General features: G+C 64.0%; 1 protein-coding gene across 2 annotated transcripts in view; it reads right to left on the bottom strand.

The window, feature by feature from the left end:
* TNXB (tenascin XB) overlaps window positions 1-14,405 on the bottom strand; it is a 63,709-nt gene that overhangs the window by 32,158 nt on the left and 17,146 nt on the right. Inside the window, exons 4-11 of one of the 2 annotated variants that reach the window (XM_079780641.1) lie at window positions 14,099-14,214; window positions 7,990-8,146; window positions 7,559-7,822; window positions 6,137-6,868; window positions 4,832-5,200; window positions 3,512-3,805; window positions 813-1,103; window positions 247-555 (exon numbers count right to left, since the gene is read on the bottom strand). In XM_079780641.1, coding sequence (XP_079636767.1) covers window positions 247-555; window positions 813-1,103; window positions 3,512-3,805; window positions 4,832-5,200; window positions 6,137-6,868; window positions 7,559-7,822; window positions 7,990-8,146; window positions 14,099-14,214 — 2,532 coding nt within the window. The remainder of the gene's footprint in view (window positions 1-246; window positions 556-812; window positions 1,104-3,511; window positions 3,806-4,831; window positions 5,201-6,136; window positions 6,869-7,558; window positions 7,823-7,989; window positions 8,147-14,098; window positions 14,215-14,405) is intronic. The other variant, XM_079780642.1, reaches the window with a different exon arrangement.

Below are 14,405 nucleotides of genomic sequence, written 5' to 3'. Positions count from 1 at the left end.
GCTGGGCTCGGGGAGGGGGCTGTTCTTGCAGGTGGAGAAGCAGGGCCACGCCCGGGGGCAGGGCTGGTGGCGGGGGCGGGGGGGGGGGAGCCCTGGGACATGGGAGGGAAGAGGCAGAAGCGTTGGCAGAACTGGAGCGGAGAAAAAGAAGGTGGGGGGAGGTGTGGAGGGGCCCTGGGCCAGATCCCTGGTTCCGCTCAGAGGACAGGCTGGGGCGGGCGGGCTGGGGCTGCAGGCCTGACTCACCCGTGGCGGCCACCACAGACACGGGCCCCACACGCTGCCGGCCGTGGAGGCCGTAGAGGGTCATTTTATACTTCCGGCCGGGTTCCAGGCCGGGGATGGTGACCGCGCTCTCCTCCCCCGGGACAGGCACCGCGCGGGGCTGCCCCTGGGCGTCCTTGTACTGGATCACGAAGGAGGCGAAGCGGCCCCGGGCCACGGTCCAGGACAGGCGCAGGGAGTCCGGGGTGGCGCCAGTCACTGTCAGCTCCCCCAGCAGCGGCTGCTCCTGCTCGGGCGGCTCGGGGTGGGGCTCCTCTCTCCTCTCTGGGGCTGTAAATCAGAGAGCCAGCCGGGCTGAAGGGGCAGACGGCCGTCACCCCTGAGGGTCAGACTGGGTTAGTGGAGTGCTGACCTCCTGGCGCGTCCTGTAAGCCAGGGTCTGACACACGTCCAGGGCCCAGCAGGGCAGGGGAGGCCGGGGCCCTAGGGCGGGGAGCCAGCCTTCGGGGAGGCCCAGCAGGTGCCGGCTGAGGACAAGTGTGCGGAAGGGGGCGGGGGGTCGCCTGGGCGTAGGTGCTGCCACTCACCAGTGGTGCCCTCGGCTGAGAGGGGGCCGTGCCGCTTCTTGTTGGCAATGCCAAACAGAGTGAACCTGTACTTGTGGTCGGCGTCCAGGGGGGCGACAGTGACCGAGCGCTCCGGCCCTTCCAGGGGCACCACCTGGGGCCGTCCATCCCTGTCCCGGTACTGAACCACGAACGAGTCGAAGTGGCCCTCGGGGACCGTCCAGGAGAGGTGCAGCGAGTGTGGGGTGGGCTCTGTCACCCTCAGCGTGCCCAGGCGGGGCGGGGCCTCTGGGCCGGGATCGCGCCGAGGCCCTGGGGAGGGGGCGCAGGGAAGGGGACAGAGAGGCTGTGTGAGGCGGTGCCACGGGAGGCTCACTGCGGGCCGCTGAGGCGCACAGCGGGCAGGCCCCGCCAACCCCGCTTGCCCGGCTGTGTGCCCGCCACGGGCCCTGCCCGCCCGCAGGAAGGGCGCCGTCTGCTGCACTAGGGCCGGTGTGGCCCAGCTGGGGCGGGCCTCAGAGGCGAGGGGCCCAGGAGCCCTTTGCCCGTCTCCATGGCCGGGGGTGCTGCAGGGCTGCCCCCTGCTTCCAGCTTCACCAGCTGGGTTCTCCGGGGGCAGGGGGGGGGGGGGTGAGGCACCGTTCGTGGAGTGAATGGATGTGGGAGAGCCTCCCACACCCGTGCCCTGGGCCCCACATCCTCCCCTCCTGCCCTCCTCCACTCGTCTGCCCCCCACTCCCACCCCGCGCTCTAGTCCCAGCACAGATTCCAGAAAGAGAGGTCTACCCTGGTGGTAGCCCTGCCTGCATCCCAGCTCCCCCGCCCCAGCTCTCCCAGGACAGTGCTGAGCCCCCCCCCCCAGCTCTCCCAGGACAGTGCTGAGCCCCCCCCCCCAGCTCTCCCAGGACAGTGCTGAGCCCCCCAGCTCTCCCAGGACAGTGCTGAGCCCCCCCAGCTCTCCCAGGACAGTGCTGAGCCCCCCCAGCTCTCCCAGGACAGTGCTGAGCCCCCCCAGCTCTCCCAGGACAGTGCGGAGCCCCCCCAGCTCTCCCCAGGACAGTGCTGAGTCCCCCCCACAGCTCTCCCCAGGACAGTGCTGAGCCCCCCCCACAGCTCTCCCAGGACAGTGCTGAGCCCCCCCAGCTCTCCCAGGACAGTGCGGAGCCCCCCCAGCTCTCCCAGGACAGTGCTGAGTCCCCCCCCCAGCTCTCCTAGGACAGTGCTGAGCGCCCCCAGCTCTCCCAGGACAGTGCTAAGTCCCCCCCCAGCTCTCCCCAGGACAGTGCTGAGCCCCCCCCAGCTCTCCCCAGGACAGTGCTGAGTCCCCCCCCAGCTCTCCCCAGGACAGTGCTGAGTCCCCCCCCCAGCTCTCCCCAGGACAGTGCTGAGTCCCCCCCCAGCTCTCCCCAGGGCAGTGCTGAGCCCCCCCAGCTCTCCCCGGACAGTGCTGAGCCCCCCCCAGCTCTCCCCGGACAGTGCTGAGCCCCCCCAGCTCTCCCCAGGACAGTGCTGAGCCCCCCCCAGCTCTCCCCGGACAGTGCTGAGCCCCCCCCCGCCAGCTCTCCCCAGGGCAGTGCTGAGCCCCCCCAGCTCTCCCCGGACAGTGCTGAGCCCCCCCCCCCCAGCTCTCCCCAGGGCAGTGCTGAGCGCCCCCAGCTCTCCCAGGACAGTGCTGAGCCCCCCCCCAGCTCTCCCAGGACAGTGCTGAGCCCCCCCAGCTCTCCCAGGACAGTGCTGAGCCCCCCCCCCCCAGCTCTCCCCAGGGCAGTGCTGAGCTCGAACTGCTAAGTCCTGTGGACACTGTAGCTCTGATTCTGACAGGTCTGGCCACACCCTCATTTGGACGTCTAGGGCACCACTCTCGGGGGCAGAGCCCCTCTTCCAAGCCACCCCTCAGGCTACCCTGTGGGCTCTTCCTTCTCTGTGGGGGCCGCAGTGTTGGCCATCCCCAGGGTTCTCACCGGCTCACCCTCGCTCCTGTGCGCTGGCACTGATGACCCCACACCCCTCCTCAGGTCTCCCCTCCACCGCCCTCGGCCGTGAGGCAGCAGTACAGCCGCAGGGCTCTCGCTGTCTGCTGGCGTGGCCTCTGTGCCCGCTCGGCGCCTGTAGCCAGGCACGCCTCCCAGGGGCTGAGGATGGGTGCGAGGCACCCGGAGCCTCCGGAGCACAGGCGGCCTTAGCAAATGCTCGAGACCACGCGCCCGCTGCGCTGCTCCCCGCTCTGCCTCGGGGACCGGGGACCGGGGACCGGGACGGTCTCCGTCACCTCCCACATCCAGACTCACTGCCCGCCCACCAGGCCACTGCCATTTCTTGCCGGCTCCCACGGAACTCACTTCTCCTGGTACCCGCCCCAGGGCCTCCGTGTACCTTGTAGGATAAATAGAATCGTGTCCCTCCCCACGGAAAACCCCTCAGAGGCCCCCCAGGGCCCTCAGGCAAGGTCCAAGCTCCTGTCAGACATGAGACCAGTGCCCGCAGCTGCCCAGAGGGAAATCAGACAGGGCCTCCTACAGACTCTCCCCCGCCTTGCTCTCCACGGCTCCGTCTGCACTGCCCTCCTCAGCCTCTCTGCCTGCCTGTTTCCCTTCAGGATTCCTCTCAGGGTCCCCTGCCTCCAGGAAGCCCTCCTGGAGTTTCCAAAGCACTGAGAACCCTGAGGACACGCACAGGGCAGGGCAGGGCAGGTGGGCGAGGTGCGCGGCGCTCTCCCTTACCGATCTTGGCTTCAGCCACCAGGGGGCCGTGCCTCTTCTTGCCCACAAACCCATAGAGGACGAATTTGTACTTGCGGCCCGCATCCACGTTGGTGATGAGGGCCGAGCGCTGGGGCCCCTCCGCAGGCACCACCCGGGGCTGGTCCCGGTCTTTGTACTGGATCACGAAGGAGTCGAACTCGCCCTCCGGGACTGTCCAGTGCAGGCGCAGGGAGCTGCCGGTCACATCGGTCGCCGTCAGCTCGCCCAGGCGCGGTGGGGCCAAGGGCTGCCCCGGCTCTTCCCCGTCGCTGCCTAGAGGGGGCGGGGAGGAGGAGCAACGCGGGCCGGCTCAACCACGGCCCCTCGGCTCCTCCCTCCCACCTGCCCACCGGCCCACTCCAGACTCCAGGCCGGACGGCTCCGCCCTCCCAACCACGGCCCCTCGTCTCCTCCCTCCCACCTGCCCACCGGCTCACTCCAGACTCCAGGCCGGACGGCTCCGCCCTCCCTCCAAGACTCGCTTCCCACCCAAGCCGCTGTGACCAGCCTTCCGGGGAAGGGGTATGTTCCCCTCAAGCCCCCCCCCCCCCCCCGAGGTCCCAGTTTCTCTCCACACCGAGGTCATGGGGACGTTTCAGGCCCCCATGCTTCTTCCTGACAGTTTGGAAACTCCCCTCAGCCCACCTGCCCGGCTCTCTCCCTGTCTCCCTCTCTGGTGAGCGTGACCTGGAGCTTTGGGGACAATCAGCTTTCCTGGTCTCCTAAGCAGGGAATGTGAGAGCCGGGGACCCCAGGCGCCGGCCTTCCCTGGCTCTGCAGACCTCACCCATCTCTGCAGGCCTGTTGGCTACGGTGCTCCCTGCCCCAAGGAACCTCCACCCCCAGGGAACCTGGCCGGTGGGACCACAGGGACAGAGCCGCCATCCTAGCCTGCCCAGTGAGGGGGCGGCAGGGGCTGTGGGGAAGAGCAGGGGAGGAGGGGGTTGAGGGTCACATCATCAGAGACCTCCCCACACCCACCAGAGAGATCTATGGGGCGGGGGCAGAGGAGTGACCAGGATGTGGGGGCAGGACTCCGGGCAAAGAAAGCTGCGGGGAGAACCCCGCCCCCCCCTCCGACTTCCCCCTCCCATTTCTCTTCCCGGAGAACTCCCCTCCCGCCATGCTGCCATAGTTCTCAGACCTCACCCATCCCTCCAGCCTCCGATCCCTCAACTCCTTTTCTCTGCTCGTTTTCTCCCACCAGACAGCCCTGCCTTCCACCCCACCCACCGCGAGTCCCACGGCCCACCCTCCCCCATCCTCAGGACCCAGGTCTGAGCAGAAGCCAGAATGTACCCATAATGCCTTGGTAGATGAGAGGGGCAGAGGGCTCGCCCTCAGGGGGGACCCCACGAAGTGACAGCTCATAGGGGGCTCCAGGAGGGGGTGCGGGCAGCAGTGCCTGGCGGACATCCCCGGGCAGCAGTTGGTCATGCGACCCCGGCCCGTTGGGCACCCGGAGGCGCAGCTGGAAGTGGGCGAAGGTGTCAGGCTGGGCCATCCAGGCCACGCGGAGGCGCCCCGTCTTGTCTCTGCCCAGCACTCTCAACTCCCCCAGCTCCTGGGGGCGCTGCTGCAGGCCCGGCGCCTGGGCTCCTTGAGTTGTTGAAGGGCCAGAGGGAGGAGGCTCATCAGTGGCCCCCAAGAGGCCGGAGGGGGCGGACCCTGGGAAGGGCAGGGCAGAAAAACAGGAGAGCCAGTGTGAGAGCCGGGAAGGAAGCCCCGCCTGCAGGCCTGCCCTCCGGCCTCTAAGAGCCTGCACACCTTCCCCGCCGCCTCATCCTCCCAGGGGTCGGCCAGCCCCCAGACAGGCCTGCAGGTAACAACTGAATGGAGCAAAGCGTCCCCCCCCAAGACTCCTGCGACCTCCAGCCCCCCACGCCCAAGCCCCGCCCACGGCAGCCCCCCACCGGGTGGGGCTGTGGCTTCCTTTAGTGCGGCCGCAGAAGCCTGGAAGAAAGGAGGGAGGGGTGTGAGGAGGAGGGGGCCGAGGAGAACGGGCTGAGTGAGAGGCTGCAGCTCGGCGGCATCTGGGCCCTAAGGGGAGAAAAGGTCCGCCACCCGCCCCGCAGCCGCGGGCGCCGCCCACACCGCTCCTGTGGAGAGACCAGCAGAGGGGAGCCGGGGCGCGGACGGGTCCCTCCCCTACACGGCTGCGATGGCTTAAGGCACCCCAGCAGGTCCCATGTGTCCCTTTGAGGTCAAGGCCAAATTGTGGAAAATAGCAACCACTGACCACAGTCAGACACCCTCACCACGTGCGTCAGAGCTGGGCGCCTCTGCGCACTCCTGCCCGCCGCCCTCGGTGAGCCTGCGGCCCCGGGTCCACCAACTGGCCCTGTCGCCTGAACAGCAGTCCTGGCAGCCGGCCCCGAGGACCCCGAAGACTGGGTCTCCTTGGCCTTGGGTGTCTGCCAGGACCCTGGGAGTGGAGGTGGTTTTAGGGACACAGGAGGGCTGTGCTTTGCTGGGGGGGCGGGGGGGACCCCTGGACCTGGCAGAAGGGGGTGGGGTGGCAGCCTGAGCAGTGAGCGGGCGGAACCGAGGGCAGCGGACTCCAAAGGCAGGCAGCCGGGCAGGGGCCCCGCCCGCCCACGCTACCTGTGGTGGTGATGAAGGCGTAGGACTTGGAGGTCTGCCCGGCCCGCACCCCGTGCACCTCCACGTGGTAGGTGGTGCCGGGCAGGAGGCGGGGCAGGCTGACGGTGCGCGCGGCGCCGGGCACACTCAGCTCCCCGCGGGGGCCTTCCGCCGGCGGCTGCGGCTGCCAGCGCAGCACCACGCGCTCGAAGTGGCCGCGGAGCCCGTCGAGGGACACGAGCAGGGAGCCGTCGGCGGAACTGCCCAGCACCTCGGGCTTGGGGTGGCGCGGCCCAGCCACCCCGTCGACGCCTTCGGGCGAGAGGCCGTAGATGCCCAGGTGGGAGTCTGGCTTCCAGGGGCCGGCGTCGGGGCCGGCGGTGGGGTGGGGGCGACGGGCCGGCGGCGCGGGGGAGCCGGCGGGCGCCCGGCGCCGCTGCAGGTAGTCGTGGATGTGGCGCGCGGCCGACGCGTAGGTCTGGTTGGCCCGCAGCGGGTAGCCGCGCGCCCGCAGGTGGCGCTCCAGGTCCTGCGCGGAGCCGCGGAAGCGGCTCAGCTCGGCCGTCAGGTTGCCCCACGGCCGCCGGGAGGGCTGGGGCGGGCCGGGCCCGGGCCGGGGCTCCTTCTGCCCCTCCTCCGTGGGCCGAGGCGGCCGAGTGGGCCGCGGGGGGCGCGGGGGCGCGGCGGGCCGGGGCCGGGGCCGCGGGGGCGGGGCGGGGGGCCGCACCTCCGGGTAGCTGTAGTGGCCAGGTGCTGCCGGGGGGCAAAAAGGGGGAGCGGGAGAGCCGTCAGGGGCAGCCCCCTCCCCCCGCCCTCCTCCCGCGGCTGCCTCCTTCCGCCCCTCCCGCCGGAGCCGGCGGCCGGGTCCTGGGCCCCGGCCCCACCTGGAAAGAGCACCGAGAGGAGGCGTTAGTGGCCCGGGCCCTCCCCCTCGCCCTCAGCGGCCCCTGCGGCGCCCTAGAAAGAAGAGAAGCGGGCGGGCGGGCGGGCCGTGTCCGAAGGAGAGACGGGAGCGGGAGGAGGGTGGGAGCCACGGCAAGGTGGTGTCCCCCTGTCACAGGGAGAGAAAGATCCAGGCGTCTGTCAGGAGACCTTCAGGTTAGTGGGAAATTGCTGCCGTGAGACCTAACCCCCAACGCGACCCTAAAGCCAACCGGAGTGCTGGTCTCCGCTGCCTAATTCCAGTGCCCACGCGGTCTGGCCGCTGCAGGGGCTCCCCCATCTCAGGGTGGCGGCAGCTCCTGCTCACTGCTGTCTCCAGGGGGCGCCCCCCCCCCCCCAGGGCTGCAGCCTGTCTCTGGGGCCTGGCGCTCGGCGGGGCCTTGGTACCAGCACCTGCCAGGTGCATTCAGAGGAGCTGCGAGCCTTAGGGGGTGGGGGGACTTCAGGGAAGGGGCTCACACTCGGAAAGCAGGCCCGCCCCGAAGCCGGGGAGAGCCATACCTGTGTTGGCCCTGACAGAAGCCGGGTAGCTCACGGCCCGGCCCCGCTCCGCGGTGACAGTCACCACGTACTCCACGCCTGGCATCAGGTCCGTCAGCAGTGTCCCGTCTGCTCCGGCGGGCACTTCCAGCCGCACCCTCTGGTTGCCGGCACTGACATAGGACACCACAAATCGGTCCACCTCGGCCTGGGGGCGTAGCCAGCTGAGCGCCAGCGTGGTCGGAGTCACGGCCACCACGCGGAGGTCCTGGGGGCCATCGATCACTGGCCAGGTAAGAGAGGAAGGGTCAGGCGGGGTCTGGTTCCTGTCACCAGCTTTCCTGCTCAGGGCGTTGTCCCTCCCGAGCCCTCCCCTACCCCGTCCAAACCCTCCTGGAGGGAGTGCTGGCTGCAGCTCTCCACTCAGGACCTGCCCCAGCCCCTGCTCTCACTGGTGGTGATGGTCTTGGAGGCAGGAGGGCCCCAGTTGGTCCCTCGAAGGGCGCGGACAGTGACCTGGTACTCCTGACCGGGGGCCAGTCCTCTCTGGTCGTAGGCCGAGGCAGAGCTGGGCACCCGCGCAGTGAACGGCGGGCTCGCGCCCTCTGGCTGCAGGAGACAAAGCACCGGGTGGGTCGGGGCTGGCACTCTGCCTGCCACTCAATCCCCCTTCTGACTCCAGCTCCAAGCGGTGTCAGCTGGGACTGTGCAGAACGGGGCCCTGACAGCAGGTGGCCGGTGACAGCAACACGCCCAGGACACCTTCTCCAGGCATCTCCTATCCAAGGCCCTGGATGTGCGTGAGCTCACTGGGCCCCGGGCCGCGGCCTCAGAGGCCCCTCTCCTGGCACCACCTTTCAGCCTGCCCATCAGCTGTCTGCCAGAATGCCACCCACACGACCCTGCAGCCCTGACTTCCTGGCGGACGGGCTTCCAAGCTCACTCTGGTCGGACAGATGAAGGAGACAGGGATGCCTCCTTAACCATCTGCCCAGCCTGAGCCTCCCGCAGACGCCCGCCCCGCTGTGTGATGTGGGCGTGACCCCCGTCCTGACGTTTCCCTTCAGGCACCTTTCTTGTCTCCTCACAAATAAGGCCCATCCGCTCAGAGTTCCACAAATGTCCCCTGTTTCACACCTGCACCGTGCTGGGCACGGAGACACAGAAACAAAAGATGCGCCCTGTCCGCAGACAGCTCGTGCTCTAGAGGCGGAACGCATGGCCAGCGTTGTTTTATTGGAGCCTAAACCAAATCTACGTGTGGTACATGCCTGTGAGGAACGGCCTCCAGGTGTACACCTGAGGTCTTTTACGACCCATGGGGACCCCTCAGGAGAGCTGCCGGCCCCTGCTCCAGACAGGGTGTCCTGGAGTGCCAGCCACAGGGGGACAGAAGGGACTGGACGTCTGTGAGCAGCCCAACCGCCCCCCGCCTCCGGGCCGCCCAGCTTGGACCGCTGAGGAGGACGCTGTGTCCGCTGAGCTGTGGGGGCTGTAGCGGGGACGCCGCCAGTCAGCCACGTCGGAGTGGAAGTTTCTAAAGGTGCTCTCCCAACCACCAGCTGGCGGGAACCAGCACAGAAAACAGCAAAGCATCAAACCGGGCGAGAGGCCACTAGAGACGTCTAAGCTGAGGGTGAACAAAGCTTTGCCAGCGCTCTCTCGGCTGAAAAGGTGTCCTGGGCACATAGGACCCCAGACCCTCTCCTGCTCACCCCGCCTGGGATACCCCAGCCTAGGGGCCCTGGGGTGGACCTCAACTAAAGGCCTATGAAATCCTCATCCTTCCCATGACTCAACTGTCACCCTTTATTCCCCCAACCCACCTCACACACATGTTCACACTTACACACTCACACCCTCACACGTACACACCCTCACACACACTCACATACTCTCACACACATTCACACTCATATACACACACATTCACACACTCACACCCTCACACTTACACACCATCACATACTCTCACACACATTCACACTCATATACACACACATTCACACACTCACACCCTCACACTTACACACCCTCACACACACATACTCACACACACATTCACACTCATATACACACACTCACACACACATTCACACTCATATACACACACATTCACACACTCACACCCTCACACACACCCTCACACACACTCACATACTCACACACACATTCACACTCATATACACACACTCACACACACATTCACACTCATATACACACACATTCACACACTCACACCCTCACACTTACCCTCACACACTCACATACTCACACACACATTCACACTCATACACACACTCACACGCACACACACACACACCTTGGGTGCTCCCTAATGATGTCTATGATGGCTTGTCCTTTCAGCGAGACAGGCCCATCCCAACATCTCCTTCTCCCTTCAAATCATCTACACGAACCTGTTTACACCTCTTAGTCCCTCCCGAGACCCACTTGGGAACAGTTCCCTGACTGTCCCGCCATCAGCACCTCGGCCGCTCTGAGGCGGGCTCTCTAGCCAGATGCCGGCAGGTGGCTCTGCCCCTCAGTAGCAGCGGGGCTAGTTTCTGACCCTGTTCTTGAAATCAACCTTGTAGCCCCAGGTGGGGGCTCCACCTTGGCTGGTCTTGGAGCTTACCTCCCCCTCCTCCCCCTCTTCACACCAAACTCAAATACAAACTTTCCTGACGCTGCAAGTCTGTGTCCCAGTGACAGCTGGCGTAGCCCTGGACCCCCGGCGGCAGAATACACCCAGACAAAGGGTACGTGGACCTCTTCCTGTTCCGGGTCACCGCCCTCAGTTTCCTCGAGCTTTCTCTCACATTCATAGAGGAGCCAGCATTTTTCAAAATAGCAACATTCCTTAAGTTAGTGGTCCTCAGGTTTGGGGTGCATCAGAACCACTGGAGGGCTTGTTGCAACACGGGTTGCGGGGCTCCACCTGCAGAGCTTCTGAGTCAGTAGATCTGGCACCACTGTCAGACCCAACACTTGGCACGTCTCACCAGCTCCCAGGCGGTGCGAACGCTGCAGATCCAGGGAGCACACTTGGAGAACCACTACGTCAGCAGAACATGCCACTATCCAGAGGACTGCTCCTCTCTGGTGTTCTGAAAAGCATCCCAAAGCGAGGCGTGTCCTTGGCCAGGATTAGCAGAGTCTGAGCTCCGAGGAGAAGTGTTTCTGAGAAGGCAGAGACAGGCAGGCCTCCAGGAAGATGGCAGTGGCCAGAATATATCCTGTGCCAACAGCAATGGACAGAGCACTGGCCAAGGCAGGAGGCGCGAGTCCAGGGGCCCGCCTCAGGGAGTGCAGAAATATGGGGTGAGGGCCAGCGGCGCAGGCTCTGGGGAGTCCGATAGGAGCGCTTGGGGACCAAGTTTACAGGCGCGTTCTCTCTGAGCCCGGGATGTGACAGGACCATCCCCAGAGCAGAGCAATGAGCTGGCAGCATGGCCACGCCGGGCACAGCCACTCAGCGCCACCCAGCCCCGTGGTGAGGGAGGAAGCCAAGGGCTTCGCTGGGAAGCCCCGCCTCTCGAGAACACCCAGGGGTGGGCTGTATCTGCCGAGATCGGGGGACTGTGCTGCCCTGCACGCTCCTTCCATCTCAAGTGCTTATTTTAATTCCACTTTCCCTCAAGTCTCTTTGGAAAGTTCCTTTTAAAGTCCCACCCTCTCAAGATGAGAACTATGTAAATAATACACACAGAGAAGAGAGGGGGAGAAACACTTAAAAATGTTAACAGTGTTATTTTAGTGTGAAGCAGCCAGGAATTATTTGTGTTTTTTTCTAGTTGCCAAATTCTTGTCTTGTGATTAAATTATTTTTATACCAAGTAAAAAATTGCCTAAAACAGGAGAAAAAAAAATCCAAGTATCCTGGTTACACAGCAAAGGGTTTCTCAGGGCGTGAGGAGAGACAGAACACGCCGGGGGCTGGCTTGGGGGTAAGAAGAACCAGGCCAGTTGGGGTGGGATGACACGGCACCTTGGCTGCCCCTGCTGTCCCCGAGCCTCCCTCGGGTTTCGGCCCTGGGAGTTATTTGTGCTCCCAGAGTCCGGCTGGGCCGGGATGAGGGTGGCATGGCCTACCCACCACACTTGTGGGATGGTGCGGGAAGGCATGAGCTGGACAGTGGAAATGTCAGATGATTTGGGGCTGGGAGACCAAACACATCATAAAAGGGCACGAAGGCATGGAGGGAGGTGCCTAGTACACGAGGCCAAAAGGCGCTGTCCGTAGGGTGCCCCCAAATACTTTGAGAGCGAGTTGGAAGGAGACAGACAAAGGATGCTTTGCAAGGCACTCAGGCGGGAACCACTTCATAGACTCAAAGTCATGCAACAGCCTGGACAGCTTGGCCCAAACCGAAAAAGATAACATTGAACAGAGCCAACTGCCAAGCCCTATATTTAGGCTAAAAAAGTGTATATAGTTCAATGCTGGGGTTTTTTCCTTTCTTCTTTTCTCCTTATTTATCTACTAGAGGCCCGGTGCACGAGATTCATGCACTGGGGGCGGGGGAGGGGGGGCTTCTTCAGCCCCGGCCTGTGCCCTCTTGTAGTCCGGGAGCCCTGGGGGGGGGTGCGGTCCAACTGATGGCCGACAGTCAGACATCCTTAACGCTGCCACAAAGCTGCTCCCACCACCACCGCTGTGCACTGACCACCAGGGGGCAGCTCCTGTGTTGAATGTCTGCCCCCTGGTGGTCAGTGCATGTCATAGCGACCGGTCATTCCCCGTTCGGTCAATTTGCATATTAGCCTTTTATTATATAGGACTAGAGGCCTGGTGCATGAAATTTGTGCACGGAGGGGGGTTGTCCCTCAGCCCAGCCTGTACCCTCTCCAATCTGGGACCCCTTGAGGGATGTCCAACTGCCCGTTTAGGGATCGGGCCTAAACGGGCAGTCGGACATCCCTCTCACAATCCAGGACTGCTGGCTCCCAACTGCTTGCCTGCCTGCCTTCCTGATTGCCCCTAACCGCTTCTGCCTGCCAGCCTGATCACTCCCTAACCACTCTGCTTCCAGCCTGTTTGCCCCCAACTTCCCTCCTCTGCCGGCCTGTTCACCCTTAACTGCCCTCTCCTGCAGGGTTGATCACCTCCAACTGCCCTCCCTTGCAGGCCGGGTACCTCCCAACTGCCCTCTCCTGCTGGCCATCTTGTGGTGGCCATCTTGTGTCCACATGGGGCAGGATCTTTGACCACATGGGGGCAGCTATATTGTGTGTTGCAGTGATGATCAATCTGCATAGTACTCTTTTATTAGATAGGATAGAGGCCTGGTACAGGGGTGGGGGCCAGCTGGTTTGCCCTGAAGGGTGTCCTTGATCAGGGTGGGGTTCCCTTGGAGCGTGGGGTGGCCTGAGCGAGGGGCCTGTGGTGGTTTGCAGGCGGGCCACGCCCCCTGGCAACGCAAGTGGAGGCCCTGGTATCTGGAATTTATTTTCCTTCTACAATTGAAACTTTGTAGCCTGGAGTGGAGCCAAGCCTGGGGCTCCCTCCGCAGCCGGCAGCCATTTCTGTTAGGGTTATAATTGAAACTTTGTTGCCTTAAGCGGGTGGGCCCAGCCAGGGTGTGTGGAAAGTTGCTTCCCCTGTTGCCGGGGACAACCCTGGCCTGCTCTCTCAAGCTCCATTCTGCCACCATTTATGTTTGAATTTGTTTACCTTCTATAATTGAAACTTTGTAGCTTGAGGGGAGGCTTAGGCCTGGCAAGGACAGGCGGAAAGCTTGGCTTCCTCTGTTACCTAGGAAACCTTGCTCTCTGTGGCTGTAGCCATCTTAGTTGGGTTAATTTGCATACTCGCTCTGATTGGATGGTGGGCGTGGCTTGTGGGTGTGTCGGAGGTGTGGTCAATTTGCATATTTGTCTATTATTAGGTAGGATGTTTTCTAAAGTCCCTACACTAAGTCTATATACGTTTTATAACAAAAAGTTATTTTAAAAAACAAATATGATCAAAACAGCTGACAGTTTGTGTGACCACAGTTAACACATGCCAACTCTGAGAAGAACACCTGGGTCTCCAGTTAGCCAGTGAGTGGCTGGGCTCTTCTCTGCACTCATGTTTCGGAAACAAAAGCACAGAGCAAGAGGCACTAGAAGAGGGAACTCTGGGAGTGAAGAATTCAAGACCAGAGTCCTGGGAACCAGTGGGATTTGCCCATGAGGACGAAGGGCAACATGATACCCCACCCCACCCCACCCCACCCCCGTGGGACAGGCCCCTGCCTGCTGGTGAAGGCCACTGGTGGACGTGGATGTGGGGCCGATTTGGACTCGGCAACAGCAGGGAGACTGCCTACAGTGATGACCCACGAAGCACTGGGCAGCCCAGAGAACTGAGTCACGGCGCCAGAGGTCCCAGCAGCAGTGGGCCAGCGCCGGCGGAGGTGCTGGAAGGCCTCGGCGCCCCCTGTGGGGCAGGACCAGACTTCACCGCAGCTTCAGGGACCCGGCCCTCTGCGCTCATCCACTGATGACCTGGAAGGCCCTGCACAGTGAGCCCCCTCCCGGCCTCCCCTCAGCCCCGCCTGGCATGGCTCTCACCGTGGGGATGAACTGAATCTCATAGGCGTCCACCGGGCCCGGAGCCCGGGTCCACTCTGTCCGAACCGTCGTCTCCTCCAGGAGATGCATCCTCATGCCCTCAATGGCTGGCACCTCTGCCCACGAGAATGGGATATAGAAGCTGGTTAGCCCAACGCAGCCGACCTGACGCCCGCCATCACAGGCCACCCTACTCAAGGCTGCACTAAGAGATCCGTCCCAGCTCACACTCCCCCCCGGGGAGGGGCAGTTAGCAGGGGTCAGAACAGGCCCTGGCTCCAACTTCAGCTTCCCCAGCGCCAGGAGC

Source organism: Cnephaeus nilssonii (genome assembly GCF_951640355.1).
Source record: "Cnephaeus nilssonii genome assembly, chromosome: 9".
Taxonomy (NCBI): Eukaryota; Metazoa; Chordata; class Mammalia; order Chiroptera; family Vespertilionidae; genus Cnephaeus; species Cnephaeus nilssonii.
This window is presented reverse-complemented; position numbering and strand designations above follow the sequence as displayed.